Source organism: Ascidia mentula, chromosome 6, assembly GCF_947561715.1.
Source record: "Ascidia mentula chromosome 6, kaAscMent1.1, whole genome shotgun sequence".
Classification (NCBI taxonomy): Eukaryota; Metazoa; Chordata; class Ascidiacea; order Phlebobranchia; family Ascidiidae; genus Ascidia; species Ascidia mentula.
Genome location: NC_138571.1, coordinates 2,961,968 through 2,978,172, shown reverse-complemented (window position 1 = coordinate 2,978,172; position 16,205 = coordinate 2,961,968). Strand labels below are relative to the sequence as shown.

Here is a 16,205-nt window from a genome sequence, read left to right as displayed (position 1 = left end):
TGGACTGAAAAAATATTGTCCTTGAACACAAAGACTTCATGTTTGACCTTCCTTCAAACAGTGTTGTTAACCAACGTGGACCCATTAAAACAAACCCCAATACTTTACTTTTCCTATAACTTCCCTGAAAATGTATTCAGCTTCCTCTTTCGTCATGTTGTTTGGACTAATGTTCAAGAATTCCATCTAATAAATCTTGATGTAATTAAACATAAACCTACCAGTATTAAAACTGCAACAAAGACCAACATATTTGCAGGTAGAAAACACACAACTGTATGCAGTGGTTAATCTGGCATGATTGGCAAACTATGAACTTATGGCATTAATAGTGAACATGTAATCAGTTAAATTTGTTTTGAATTATAAGTGAATAGCACTGCTAGCATGATGCAAAGCTGTAAATTTCTTCATTAGCCTTTCACAAAATGCTGAAAATTCAAGCTTAGTTATAAAATTCTTGAATGTTGAATCTCAGTATTTGTAAACACAAAGTAACCTCCAAATACAAAAATAAACTTCAACAACTAGCCATACAATTGAGTCAAGTTACCATCTAACACACTGATATTCTACTCATGGATGAAAGATGCTGGGACTCCACTTATTGTAACTTACTTGATGTTCCAACTTTGACAATTCTTCTGCCAATGCTTTTAATCCAATAGATGTAATTTCACAGTTATACAAAATGAGCTTCTTCACTTTAGCCAAATTTTTTGACAGTTTTTCGCAGCCATTATCACCAATAGGGTTTCTAGATAAATTGACTTTCTGAATCTAAAAACATTCCAAGTTAAGTATTTGAAGGTCAACTTCAGGGGAAACCAACAAATAATAAACTGTCGTCAAAAACCATAAGTTAAATTTTGCATCAAATACAAAATGATGAGCAATCAAAAGATATTTTTTAAATTATTTAGTTTTTTTAATGTGAAAAGAGCAATGTCATAATAAACACAAACCAAGCAGTGAACAGATATGTGTGTGCCACCAGCAACGCATTGTTGTTACCAAACTAAAGATTTCAAGATAAAAATTAATGTTGTGACCAGTTTTGTTCATATCAGTGTTAGCATCATGTTAAACTTCAAACAATACTATTTAAACATATCTTTGTCCCTTTTCTCTTCTAACCAATAACATGTTGACTCTGATACAAATTTAGTATTTTGAATCAGAGTCAAAGTGCATGAAACCCATTTATATCATTCATGAAAGTTGGATTGTTTAAAACCCATGAATGATGGAACCCTAAAGCAATGTTCTTAAAAGTAATAAGTCCAGCTGGTAAACCTGTTTTTTACAGAATATAGTGAAAGTGAACTAAAACTGAACTGAAACCTTACTGGTTCTGTTAATTCGAGCAAAGCTGAAGACAGATGTGGAATTCCTTCTGATGTTATTCCACAATTCTCCAAGTCCAGCTCCTGTACTTTGTTCAAACATTTTGCTATTTCTTTTGCACCAGAGTTACCAATGTTGTTGCTATTCAGAGAAAATGCTTCCATCTAAAAGTAAAAAAAAATCGCTCTTTATGTGACAAAGATATTTTAAGTGTATTAAATTTAAGGTAGTTGTTGCATAGCCTACTGTGAAAATCTAGCATGGCAGTGTGGTTTGCATTGTCATTGAATATATATAAAGTAAGTTGATATCTGACTTTAATATGCACTAAGGCTTCAATAAGTTTTGCAATTGGAAATACTACATAACATGTGTTTACTTTTAAGAAACACCACAGAAACATAATAAGATTTACTGGTTTCTCTAGTTTGGTCAAAGCAGTGGCAAAATTGTCCACATTAATCACATTACAATTCCGAATTTGAAGTTCTTCCAAATAATGAAGAATTTCACCCAAAAGAAGATCATCATTGTTTATATTGAATCCTTTCAGAGTCAGGAGTTTAAGCTGAAATAAAACAAATGACTACAGAATATACAAATACTCATTAATAAAAGAAAATTTAAACCTTATTTGGACGTCCATTTTTTAGCGAGTCCTTAATGCAATTCAATGTTTTTAAACATCGTGTGTTGTGATAGTTTGAAAACAATTGAAGTCCCACTGTTAATGGAATGCACTTCGTTAGATATTGTGCTTGTTCGTCATTCCACTTCTCTAACCATAGGTCTTGAATCTACGATGGAAAAAGTTTTATGCTGGAACCAATGCTGATGACAACAATGCATACGGAACAGTAAACCACACTGGCTAAACCAGAGGTCAACAACCCATGACTCTGGGAACCCCATGTGGCTCTTTCACTCTCCACTTTGACTTCATTCAAACCACAAGCTTTTTTAGGGAAAATACACAAATAAAGATAAATTTCAAACTTTTTGTACACTTGACTGTTTCTGTATGTTTTGCAAGTTCACAAAAAATGGTGATGTTAATTTGGTTCATGTGTATTTGAAGGGAAAAATAATACTTGCTAACACACGTTCATAGCCTCAAGGTTGTTGTGGTTTATTACAAAAGATTCTAACTGGTTCTTAGAATGTCAGGGGTTGCCAACCTCTGGGCTGAACATTTATGAGTTAATATCACTGCATGTTCAGGTGAGATTCAACTCATTAGGAAATATACACTCATGCAACTAAGCAATGTTAATCACAAACACATATATAAAAGTTAGGTTTGTGCTGTCAACAAGCGAAGTATCTTTGCATCAATAGTTTGACTGATAACCTCAACTAACCTCAATCTCATGTTCTTCCACAAATCCTGCAAAACTTTCGAAGACATTTCCAACAACAGGAAAATCAACATAGTAGATACGTGGATATTCATCACAAAGTTCAAAAACTGTGTGGAAATTTCTCACATCCGAGGAGAAAGTTAATCCTCTTATGTTATATTCAGGATGTAAATATGGTTTGACTTGTTTCGTGATGACCTTATTGCCTAGTTCATTTAAACATCCAAAAAGATGGAACCAATCCGCCAAATTCGGCAGGTCTGGCACATTCTCGAGATGTTTTGCCATGTTTTCAACAACTTCAGACAAAATGTCTTGCTTTCTCAAAATCGTTTCCTGTTCTTGTTCAAATTGGGTCAATTTGTTGGCCTCTTTAAAAATGTCATCATTGCAGAGACCAAAACAGAATGTGAGAACATTTTCCCATTCCCCAAATTCATGAGCATCTTTTAAATGCATTTTCATCTCATCCAAATTCATAAAAAGAACAAGCCTGAGTGCAACCAACAGTTCTTGCCATGAGCGATGCACAAAGAAACTTATTTTGTTTTGTGTGAAAATCTTCAATATTGGATGTATTTCAAAATTAGTGTCAACAAATGGCTGTTGATCCTTCAACGGAATTTTAAACTCCTCTAAATCACTTTCAGAGAACATTGTTTTCTCGTTATGAAATCCTTTCCAAGCCAAACCAGCAAGCTGTTTTACAACATTTACATTGCGAGGGGAAGTACAATGTTTTGTTAGGGTGTATGTGTTTAGCATGTCAACATATATGCTGGTAATTGTAATTGGTTTTGCACATTTATTTCCTGACTTAATTCTTTGCAGCAAGTAATGAAGGATTATCAGCATTTTCACAGGCACACCACAGTTTTCTAACAGTGTACAGTTACCACGTAGCATGGCTTGAACTTCTTCATGTTGTTCGCCACAAACACGCTTAGTTAGTTCTTTCTGAGCATTTGAGCTAAGGCCTAGGATTTCAACAACAAACTTTGGTCTGTATTGCGGATGGGCATCCATAAATTCAGTCTTTCTGGAAGTAACCAGCTTGTAAGCATGGGGTAGAAGAGTTCCATTTAAAATATTAAATATAAAAGCCATAGGTTTGTACTTGGAAAAAGGCGAAATTGGTTTGTAGTTTTGTTTTAAAGTTTTAGTACCAGCTTCATCCAGCCCATCTATAAGCACTGCTGTGTTCTGATCTTCCAGGATGAACCTAATCAACTCTTTTATTGCTTTTTTTCCCAAAGACAGACTTACATTTGCAATAAAGGGGAAAAAAAGAAAGTTGTACAAATCCGTTTTCCGTTCAAAATCGATGTTACATATCTTTATGTAGAATATAAAAGAAGCATTTTTCACACATTTCTTGTCTAATATATGCTTCAGAAGAATTTGTGTCAAAGTACTTTTGCCAACACCAACTACACCAACAACTGCAATTGATTTGCTGTATTTATCAACATTCACTTCCCTCAATTTTTTGTGTTTAACTCTATCTTGTGCTTCAAGTTTTGCCTTATCAAACATGTTTTCCACTGTAATGTCACCTTTAAGTCCACTTCCTTGATCTATTAACTTAGCCAACCGTTCTCGACGTTTTTTTGGATCTGTTTCATCAGGATTTGACCCCCCAGAGTATTTAGCAAGGACAAGTTCAACTGGATCCACAATCCTCCCATACTCTACACCACATTCTAACAAAGATTCCTTCTCAGCATGGTTTCGTAATTCTTTCTTGATATCCTCAACTACAAACATGTGATATTAGCAATAAAACCTATAAATGTTTTGTTGAGCTGCAGACAGACCGACTGCTCCAACAGCGAAGTGTGATGTTTACTTAGTGAGAACAATATTGAAGGGTTAACTTCCACATGCGATAACAGATAAGGTTAACTTCACATATTTTTGTAATTCAACATTACGTTTTAAATTTTTTCATGGAAAGTACAATCAGAACCCATTAAACCATTTAATTAAGCCTATGATATATTTTGCAAATATTTAGTTGGATATTGCACTAAAAATCAATGCTAACATGTATGCCATACATTAAGTAATGACAATTTTTGGTTGACTGTGATCTTGGTGTGACAATACATGAAAACCATTCAACGTTTGAGCTACAGACAGTTAAGACATTGGTACTTTTGAGTTAATGCTGATCTGTTGGGTCTCAAACAACAGGGGCAAACCACCAGCTGTAATAATAAGACCTTATAGGGTGATAAAATATGCACAACTGTCTGTGGGTCAGTGATTATTCTGACTCTTTTTTACTATAATAGTATATTTGTTTTATTTCATTCATTTTAATGTTAATTCCTGCATTAAAGGGACCAAAAGACAAATTAATATGATGTTAATGGAAAAATTATTTTGATGACAATGTATCAAATTGAGGTTTCTACCGTCCCTTCATCTAATCCCAACTGGATCATTTATTGTGTTTTACTGTTCGCATTTCATTGCTTCGGATTATGATGTAAATAAACTGAATTGAATTGAATATCAAATTCATGGGCTAAACTTTGAATCATTATTTTTGAAAATGCTAAAACGCACATACAAAAAAATTATTAAAAATTTTTGGTGCACAGTTCAAAAAAGATACCCCAAGAAGAATAGCTTTTAGTTCTTTTAAAAGTTTTTCAGGTAAAATTGAGTATATTCATTTAAAATGTAGTTATTACATCAAAACTTTATTACATAACTATTTGCTTACCATTTAGATTTGAGGTCTTTGATGAACTTTCATCTGAAAAAAGTTGCAGTAAGAAACAACATATATACAAAAATATAAACTACATGCGAAACAACAAGAAATATATATTTATTGCTCGTAAAATTTATTACTTAGTTTCACACAAGTCGCATGCGGGTAGTTGCCTGTAGGGCGTTATTTAAAACGTCTACACAAAATACTAACACTGCCGTATATCTGACTCCTGATAAAAAGGCTACTCTCTAATCCAAAGTCAATCTGTCGGTTTAATGCATAAATAACAGTCGCACGAATATTACAATAAAACGTTACAAACCACGCGTACTAAAATGTATGTCTGTTTGGCTTGAAAATTATCGACTTAATGTCTTGACTTAAATGACTCCATGCGACTCTCCGTGACTCTATATTTTTCTCCGTGACTCTATATGACTCCCCATATCTCCCCATGTTTTACCCAAAGTGGTGTGGCTTATATAGAAAACGCATACAGGGTCGTTTGGGTTCGGACTGATACGTGACTCATTTGAAATGACAGCTGTGTTGATGGAAGGGTCACGTCATTTGAATAGCCGGATAATTAGCTGTCTTCCGTGCATACAATAAACAGCGTGTTATCCGCCGTATGTTGAAATGGGTTCGTGGCGTATTACTCGACGTTAATAAAAATACAGATGCAACGTAAACACAACATAACATACGAGAAATGTGACGTCATATACATGCCTATGCTTTTTGACGGCCCAAGAGAAAATGTATTGGTTGCGCACGCTCCAATGCGATGCATTTGTGGTTTACTTTAGTTTTTAATAACCTTTTTATTTTTTCATGCAGCACGCAATTTCCATGAACGCTTGATATTTTAAATTGTTCGAGCATTTTACTGCTGATTTTCTTTTGTACACAGAAAAAAAAAAGAATCACCGTGACAGCAAAACCAAGACAATAATGCGGCCGATAACCACCACAAATCACCGAATTCAATGCAACCAATTCACAACAGCCAAAGGTCAAGACGATATTGGATTTCGGATAGAAACTATCAATCTTCACAAGGAAGGGACATGTGTAGCAACACGCATGTTTCCCTACTTAATTCTTTACACATTTGGAACACATACGGACCGAAGGCTGCAGACGGTGTTAAGCTTTCCTGCAGGATCTCCCACAAGCTTTCTGGCATCCTGCTGGACAACACATTTTTTCTGACACTTCGTTTTAAAACGCTCATTTCGTAATCCTTAAGCCAGTCTAGCCTAGTCTAGTCTACTGTTAGTCGCTAGTCTGGTCTCGTCTACGCTCTCAGTCGCTCGTACTCTCTCGGCCCTGTCGTTATTCTTGCCATCGCGCTGTAAACGTTCGCACGTTCTTTTCATAGTTAATTCGCTGCAATTCAGTCACGTGTTAAACGCGCTTGAAACAAGTTAAACTTAAGCCACCTGGTAATTGCAATCGTGTGTTTCCATTAATAAAGAAGTCTGTTCACGGAGCTTTTAATTCAGTAGTCTATATCAGCAAGAACACGCAAACAGACTTTAGCTTCAGCAAAGCAGCGACTGGAGAATCGCATTGGTACGCTGCAGTTTTAACTGTTGCTGTGTAAGGGTCTAGGCTGTTGGTTCTGCTTTAGTACACTGTATAGGAGCCCCAATTGTACTGTACTACTTGGATTTATTCGTTGGATTATATCAATAAATGGATTTATGAACAACTTTGGACTGGCTTGAAGCTTGGTGGATGTATGTGTTTAGTCGGGAGTTAGACTTTTTAGAAGACGCACAGACTTGTGTAAAGGAGTTCTTTAACTCCAACAGTAAACCTTGAGATAGAGAAGGCAAGTTGCCTACGAGGCCGAGTTGCCATCGAGACTCAGTCGGATCCGTAAGGTGCGAGGCCCGAGACGCAGTCGCACCCCTCGGTCATCCAGCGGGGAGATACCCCGACAACTGGTAAACCGACACAACGCAAATACCTTCTGATCTGCAATCGTACTTATCGCCTTTTTGTACGTTTAAAAGTTATTGTATTTCTTAATTTAGCGCCTGAACTTTCGTAATTTTTGTGTAGTATTGTCAAAGTCCTTGTTGCAAGAACTGTGCACAAATTGCATGTTTTAATAACCATTGTACGTTGCATGTACGGTGAAATTGCTATTGACGTATCTTTGTTGATTAATGGCCAGTAAAAAATCTCATTTTTTCCTAGCATCATCAAATTTAGTAGTAAAGGTAAGACTTTTACGTGCTGTGATAGTGAACCGCTTATTACATTAGCGGACAGTGCATTGTCTACGCCAATTGTTGTTTATAAACCCATGTCGCAACGCGAGTCGGTGTGTGAATCGCCTGTAGAGGGAGAGGGTGTGGAGGCCCCTTTATCGGTAAATATAGTGACAACCCCCAAATTCCAGCAGAAATCCAATCAACCCCCCGCTTAAACGAATACACTTTTAACCCCGGTCCTTCCGGTTACAATAACTACCCCAATTTCAACCCCTCTCAGAATGGCCGAACCCTTTTTACGGAAACTACTTTCGTTTCACCCGGTTGCCTACGGTTTTCAACCCTAATACTAACAACGTGATAGGCTACCCGGGGTCGCTGTCCAAGGTTAAGTTTCCCGAATTTTGGAGTGGCTTCGAAAAACTGTGGAGGGCATCCATTGACAAGATTTTTTAAAACTACAATATAACCTCAGAGACGGACAAATTCAACTTGTTAGTTGCCTCACTCAAACAGGAACAAGCAGAACTCGTTCCGGAAGTGATTTTAAGCGTTGGAAGGCTCCAACCCTATTCTGAATTAAAGGCGGCACTTTTAAAAAGCTACGACTCCAACCCTATTTCTGAAATCCACGATCTGTTTCACCAAACCCTCTTGACAGCAAACGCCCCGCACCTTGCTCAGTAAAATGAAACGCCTAATCAGTAGTTCATCGTATAAACTGAGCCCCGATGCACAACGTTGTTGAAGCAAATGTTCTATGATAAGTTGCCTGACTATGTCAGACTGATTCTTGCCCCTGACTATAATTTGCCCATAGAAGCACTGACAGAAAAAGCTGATTATGTCATGACGATGGAAAAACCAGGAAGATACACACGAAATTCACAAGAAGTCAAAAGCACCGGCCCCAAAACCGTTGATGGCATCAACACCACACAGGCCATTATAAATAATAATGTCGAAAGACGCCAAAGAGCGCTTTCACAACAAATTAAATCTCTTGAGATTTCGGCGCAGGAAACTGCTGCCCTTTCAACAGGTTTTAACACACATACCGCCAACGGCCCAAGATTCAACCGACCCCCGGCAACCGCGATATTCTGACGTCAGCAACGGAAAGGAATCGTTTTTACAGCGGTTATAGATCAGGGTCCAGCGTAGAACAACCGAGAGGTAACAATGTAGAACAACCGAGAGGTATAAATTGGTGTTACACCCACAGAAAGTATGGATCACGAGCGCATAGCTGTGAAAAACCGTGTGACTTCTACAATAAGCCAAAAAACGCATAATAGCCTCTCTCGTCAGTGAGAGACGCAGAAATTGTACTTTATTACCGTTTACTGTATATGACAAAACTAACGATTTAAACCTCCTTGTAGATACAGGAAGCTCAATGAGTTTAATTCCCAGGAGTATGACGTCACGGTATTAGCGACAAAACTGTGAAAATGAAATGTGCTATAGGACCGGAATTTTGTTCTTACGGATCTATAACACTGAATCCGTGCTTGAATATTGGTTGTTTTAAATGGAAATTTCTTGTTTGCGATGTTAACCAATGTATTTCAGGAGTAGACTTTATAGAGTTTCACGATATCCTCGTGGATGTCAAAAGGCACAGATTATGCCAAATACAACCAAATGCTATTGCTATGCAAAAGGAATTAACGGTGGGATCTCTCGTGGTTCGTATCGATCACGACAAACCTTTCAAAATTAATCCCAACCGACATCAACAGAACATGATATCGAGACCGATGAAGCAGGTAAGAAATTCTTCTAACAATATTGTTTGTGCAAAAGAGACAGTTTCGGAACCGTTGGTTTGGCGGGCAGTTTTTTAACCGTCTCAATGGTTTGGCAAGGACGGCCGGAGGGCGTCGGTGTTGTCGCTGCGGGAAATCAAACGGACAATTCCGGCAGAACAAAAACTGTGTTGAACCAGAATCCAACAGGCAAGAATGAGAACAGGCAAAGTCTGCCGTGAGGGGCAGGTGGTTCCCACTTTCAAGAACTTTACAGCCACACCTATAGAATGCTGTTGGACTTTACAATTTCACTGTCAACAGTCATGGATTATTAAACGCAATGAATTTTTATCTGCCATTGTAAGCATCAAGGATATTTCAAGACTTTCCTGCAAATGTCGGATTATTATCGAAAATTACCTGGTAATGCGCATATTTTTTTGTTTTTACTTTTTCAAGCAAACGCCTAGCCCTTAGTGGTTACGTAATACTAACCATTTATGGTTTTTATGACGTTTGTTGCTGTAGGATAACGAAACATTTTTTGCTCTCAGTGCTACAAAATTAAATCCCCGTCTGCTCTTCAAGACGTTTTCTTGCAGCGTATGCATGTTTTTTACGAGGGGATAAGCCTCGTGCGTAAACCACCTGCCGTTGCTTGCTGTTTATGAGAGGCAAAAGTTTTTTTTTCTGATGACTGCTTACGCGAGAATTATGAGCCAATTGCATTTTGAAGGCCATACAGTTCAGCCCTTCCTTTTTTTCAATTTCAACGCTATTGTTTTGTACTGGTACCGCTTTGTAAGTTTATGCACAGATATGACGTCACATTCACCCTGTTTGGCCGCATCGAGAGATAAAAAGCTGAAGATATAGTTCCTTATTCGATGTACAACATTCAAACTTTGTGAAACGCGTACACACGAGCCATCGACAACGTTGATCGCGCAATTACGTTAATGAGAAGTGATCTCAACGTCAAAACGAGACACATCCATACGTTTCCACGCATCTTCTTCAACAACCCAACGTCTACGTCATCACGAAACGCATTAAAACGTCACCAGCGATTCTACACACCGCCCCAGGAAACAACGCCACACCTCAGTTCGCGCCACGGCAAGCTACAACACAGCACCAAGCGCGCATGACGTCAAGCACAGCACCACAAACAACAAACCATATCAACAAAGCCAAGAAATGACGACACAAAACACTACAAGACAACAACGTAACGTCGTCATGACGCTGATCTCAAGACATCAACGCAAGCTATTACGTCATCCAGAGTGCACTGAACACAACACTATTCAATCATCATACCTTGCTATTCGCTGGAGACGCCATCTAAAGACATACCTTCAATCAATCAACACCATACCAATGCCCGTTGACCACCTTTCATCGTCCAGGAGACTAACGAATCAACAGAGAAATGAAAATTCATACGCGCGACGCCAAACACAAATTCACGACGGCTTAAAGAATTGGCAAACCATGCCATGTACGCAGTTACATACAATCGACCAATCACGCGAAGTCACAGCGGTGACTTGGTCGAATACACATAAACGATTGTTTGTTTATATCCGAATGAGTTTGAACCAACAGACAATGTTTTCCTCATCATCGAAGACCTTCATGAAGATAAATCGTGAAGAGCAACACGGATTCCTAACGGCCAGAAACTTTTTTGCAAGAAAGCTCTTGCAAACGGGGGAAGATAATATGTAGTTAAAATTGTATTTTATCGCTTTTAATTGTTTCACCAACATTCATTCATTAACGCACGTCACTCTGTAATTCGTCTCGTCACAATACTCGTGCGTTATTAATCTGATAAGCCCGCTCTTGCACGTGAGATAAATTAATCTTGGTCAGCTTCGCAACACTGCAATTTTTCACAAACCTAAGCTTTACGATTCTTTGTTATTCACGTTTGTTTTATGACATTTTTATCCGGTAAACACGCCTGAAATTGAGTCTTCATAATTGACCGCTTGAGCTGTAGTCAGATGGTTTCTGAACCGCAACATCAAACATTTGTACTGTCTCATTACACATCATTGGATTTACTCGAACTGCCTCATTGAAATTGCTTCTTTTATTGTGAGTACTCGAATGCTTTACTAATTTTAATACAACCCAGTAATTACTAATTGCACAGTGTTGGAGTCTTTTTGGAGTTATAGTTAGGTTTTGTGTTATCACAGATAAACATAACATAAACTCTACAAAGCATAGTTTAAGAACCAAACATGAAGCAAAAATATAAAGTGAAAATATAACTTTGCAAATTATGTAATTATCTTAACTTCAAAGAGCTAACATATTCTTTTTTCTGTACAGTTAATAAAATAGCCTAAATTTAAACCAATGTGTCAAAATTACAAAATTATATTCGTACCTGAACGAACTTTTTGTAAGGGAGGTTCAGAATTATTCGCAAGGCCTGCATTTTTTCGTTTGCAAGACATGTCCAAGAATCTGTAGAAAGTGCCAATCGAAAATCTCTCGTTCAACGAAAATACTGAGGCCACCTTCGGCTCTTCTTAAGTAAAACTGCTCCTTGAAACTTAGTTTATTGCAACAAAGATCCCCAATGACAAAAAAACAATTAACAAAATGTTTACTAGATAAAAACTGTACATTGCCGAAGAAAATAATTTTGTTCATTAATTTGCATCCAAACAAAACATAATGATATATTAAATCCCACAAAGCGATCTGTGGAAAGCTCAGATGGATTATTTAATGAGAAAAATATATTTCGCCTAAAAACGGCATCATCAGTTTCTCCAATTGGTGGCTGTTTTTAGGCTAAATATATTTTTCTCATTTAAAAATCCATCTGAGCTGTCCACAGATTGCTTTGTGGAATTTAAAATATAATTATATCGATACGGTGAGCGATCGACAGCCTGCCAGGGGCCTTTGGTTTTAAATTGGCCCAGTTTTAATTCATTAATCACAAACAAAACATATATCATAATTTTACCTCCTAAACAAATAAAATTCATAAATTCAAACAAAGTTGTAACATTGGGATTTCCCAAATTCGATACATCATCAATCCATTTAGGTTTATCTCAAATTCCCCTTACAGGAAGATAATCGCCCATCAAGTCTGCTAAATTGAATCTACGTTGACGACTGTGAGCTGGTTGAGTTTCGCTTCGCCAATAGAAACTCACTGAAAGCAAATTTACAAGCTGCAATGACGCCCAACATAAGTGCTTTTTATAGCAAAAGCAGTTCCATGGGTAAACTTTCCTTTGTGACAAAAGTAAACACTCCAAAGTACGTCATTGTAAGTCACGAGTAATGTAGGGTCATTGAACCAGTGTTTCTCAACCGGTGGTACGTGACGGTTTTACAGGTGGTACGTGACAGCATTACAGGTGGTACGTGAGCACCATTCAGTAGTTTGCGGATATAGTTTAAATTTAAGAAATCGGAAGTGATCTCCAAATGTTTGTTACTTCATCCCCTAGGACCTAGGCTCATTTGTAATACTCAACTAGGTGGTACACGCGTGGAAATTGTTTTACCTCCAAGTGGTACGCAACCACAAAATGTTTGGGAATCACTGCATTAAAACAGTAATGTGGGAATCTTTGATCCACGCACACATCGTGTTCTCTGTACATTTAATCACAGTATTTTATATTCCGTTCTTTCTCCATCCTGTTAATAAGCTGTTGGTGCAAACGTACGAGCCGAGTGCCGACTGGCAGTTGTTAATTAACCGACCCTCGTCTATTAAACAACCGAGCTCGTTAAAACTGATTTTAACGAGGCGTTTACGAGCGAGGGACGGAAAATGATTTGCCGAGCACATCTCGTTAGGACCTCGTACAAGGGCACAAAGAAAACTATAGAGAATGTGTCAGTTTACAGGAGAAAGGGATTTTTGCGTCGCCTTAAGTCCATGTTTCTGAATGCGAGTTGCATAATTTGACATAACTTGCGCATATGCGGTATAGAATCTTGAATTTACCCCACATTTTTGTTCGTTTACATCATTTAGGTAAGTTTACGATAATATTTCCACATAACATTGAAATTCGTTACCCAGCGCGCACTTCATTTTTACAGGTAAACTAGAATTAAATTCACGCGCTAAGTTGTGGGGAATAAGACTTAAAGCACTGCCAGTATCTACAAGAAAATTAAGTTTATGATTCTTTTTAAAAATGGTGAAAGTGCTAGAATGTTTTTCGACGCCCCTGACATTGTTCACCCTTAATGAGGGGGACGCTGACCGTTTTTCTGATGATTGTAAGAAAATGGCGGAATACAATTATATGTATGCGACCAATACCTGCTGTGATAATAACAAAAGTCGGAAGGTGGCGCCTGTGAAAAGCGCGGGTCGTTGAAAGTCCCGTCCGCCATTAAAGTTTGTTTGTCTCGGGCGTGGTCGAGCAGTAAAATCTCGGCGCTGTGGTGGTCGATAATTGTTGTTGCGTGCGGCAAAGTTTCCGGGCCTATGATATCCGCCATTTTGCCCTCTTGGTGCCTGAAATCGGGGAGTTGCAGAATTTACAGTTTAAGCCGATTTTAACGCCTGTAACTCTTCGGTCATTTCCCTTAGACGCCTCTCCATATTATCATTTATTACCATTTGAGTGCTGGCAAAAATGTTTTTGGAATCCGAGACGTTATGTGGAACATGCTGTTTATTAACTACTTGGTGTGACTGAAACTTACCTGGTTTGCTAAATAACATTATGTACAGGGTGTCGATTTATGCCTTTTTCACCATTCTAAGTGTTCGACACGCGACGCCACTGTTCGACACGGGCGGCATGGATAAATGTTAAGTTACCGGTATGCAGTACCTCGATCAGACAAACGCTGTAGTTATCAACAATTGTCCATCAATTAAATTACTATAACAACCTTATGAAGCCTACATATCGGTCACGCCAATCTTGCCACATTCACATAGATTTTCCTATTAACATGTAGTTCAATTTTTTGCCGTAGATGCTGGTGGCAAAAGTGGCTCGAAGACGTTGGTGCCAGTATAAGTCGTTTAATTTCAAACCGCAAACAATTATTTAGGAAGAAATTTGTATTTCGAGTCACTATCAAACAACAGCATTTAACTGAACGGTTACGTAGTGTTGAAAACTTAATGTCATCATCGTTTGGGATCCCACCCAAAATAAATTTGTCTGTTTAGATGGCTAAATAAACGAAATCGCAATAAATATTTGGACAAAATCCATGCAAAAACCTGTCAACACTTACTTTTGCGTCCAGCGAATAAGCGTGTTAAACCTAAAACTAACCATTGTTTCCAAACATGGAGCATTGTTACCGAACACGTGGCATTGTTACGGAACAAGTACCATTTTTCACACAATCGGACCTTAAAAGAGACATAGCAGACTTTAACATGCAATGTTTTTTAATTGTTTTGTCGTCATTTTAACGTGATGGAAGTACAACAATTCTGTAATCGAAATAAGCCTGGTCGTTCTCATGCGTTAGTTACCATATACGACATTTTCACCATTCGACACGCACGACAATTTTTCTCAAGATGTTCGACACGCAATAAAAAATCGATGCCCTGATTATGTAATCAGTTTTTTCGGCCAATAAATCAACTGACAAACCATAGTCAGGCCCAAATATCATTCTGATCTGTCATGAAACAACTTATTTTCTAATTTTTCCGCATCGGGACTTAAATCTTGGTAATTACCCAAGAGAGCTTTCATGCGATTTAAAAGTACACTTGGACGCTTATTTTCCAGCTCAAGATCGTGAAATAATTCATGTACTTCAGTTATGGGGTTACTATCAAATGCCTTCAAATTCGCTTGTTTTAAATCACCACAAGAGCGACGACCAACCTTACCCAAAATGACGTGATCAACCCGTTGAGCTTGTTCTTGATTGAGGGAAAAATGGTTAAGTTGAATTTCTCGTCAGGTGTTATTTGATGGTTCTGAAAAATACCTTCAACGGTCGCTAACCACAACTTTACAGCATCCTGCCACATTGAGGGTAATTTTACTTTCGCTGGCATGGGTGTGAAAGGTGCAGTTCGGCTAGGGGGGAAATGCGATGCGGACACACCAGGATAACAAGGCGTCGAAAACGGTGCCTGACCCCGAGGCAAAAACATGGATGCGGCCTGGTCATTAATTCCAGGGGGTGCAAAGTAACTCGAGCGAGGCTGAGCTGTAGAATATGATGATTCGGGATTTGCAGTGATCGGTCGTAATAATCGTGTTTAACAATGCGGCAGAATAATGCAGCGCGGCACTCATGTCTGCCTAAGTAGCTGCGTGAGATATAGCATCGAAATTACCTGGCGTGGTCAACTGATCTGACTTTCCAACCCCTTTTAATTTGATCGCACTTTTTATAAATTGGGGAATTACACCAGAAGCCTTTTGCGACATAATTAAAGCACGTAAAAACACAACAGAAGGTTAAATTGCCCATTTAAATATCACGTCGGGGTCACCAAATTTTATGCAGGGTTTCATTTAAAACGTCTACACAAAATAATAACACTGCCGTATATCTGACTCCTGATAAAAAGTCTTCTTTCCAACCCAAAGTCAAACGATCAGCTTAATATATACATTAACAAATACAGCCCATTGGAGTTATACAGCACATTAGGGTTATACAGCCCATTGGAGTTATACAGCACATTAGGGTTATACAGCGCATAAGAGTTATACAGCGCATAAGAGTTATACAGCACATTAGAGTTATACAGCGCATTAGAGTTATACAGCCCATTGAAGTTATACAG

General features: G+C 38.0%; 1 protein-coding gene and 1 pseudogene across 1 annotated transcript; both read right to left on the bottom strand.

Moving 5' to 3' along the window:
- Nucleotides 1–449: 449 nt before the first annotated feature.
- On the bottom strand, nt 450–4,475 carry LOC145906878 (NACHT, LRR and PYD domains-containing protein 14-like). Its single transcript, XM_082994342.1, has 5 exons — nt 2,709–4,475; nt 1,763–1,915; nt 1,350–1,511; nt 619–780; nt 450–527 (listed from the first exon to the last, which is right to left on the bottom strand). Exons 1-5 carry the CDS (start codon nt 4,473–4,475, stop codon nt 450–452), a joined length of 2,322 nt encoding a protein of 773 aa, XP_082850468.1.
- A 9,495-nt stretch (nt 4,476–13,970) lies between these two features.
- Nucleotides 13,971–15,843, bottom strand: LOC145906877 (uncharacterized; annotated as a pseudogene).
- Nucleotides 15,844–16,205: the final 362 nt, after the last annotated feature.

What these genes read in the sequence shown, in the direction of transcription:
- LOC145906878 (XM_082994342.1), bottom strand. Translation starts at nt 4,475, where the DNA reads ATGTTTGTAGTTGAGGATATCAAGAAAGAATTACGAAACCATGCTGAG. An exon ending in TGGAAGAACATGAGATTGAG is followed by an intron (nt 1,916 to 2,708) that starts GTTAGTTGAGGT and finishes GTTTTATTTCAG; the next exon opens with CTTAAACTCCTGACTCTGAA. An exon ending in TGTCAAAGTTGGAACATCAA is followed by an intron (nt 528 to 618) that starts GTAAGTTACAAT and finishes TTGTATGGCTAG; the next exon opens with TTGTTGAAGTTTATTTTTGT.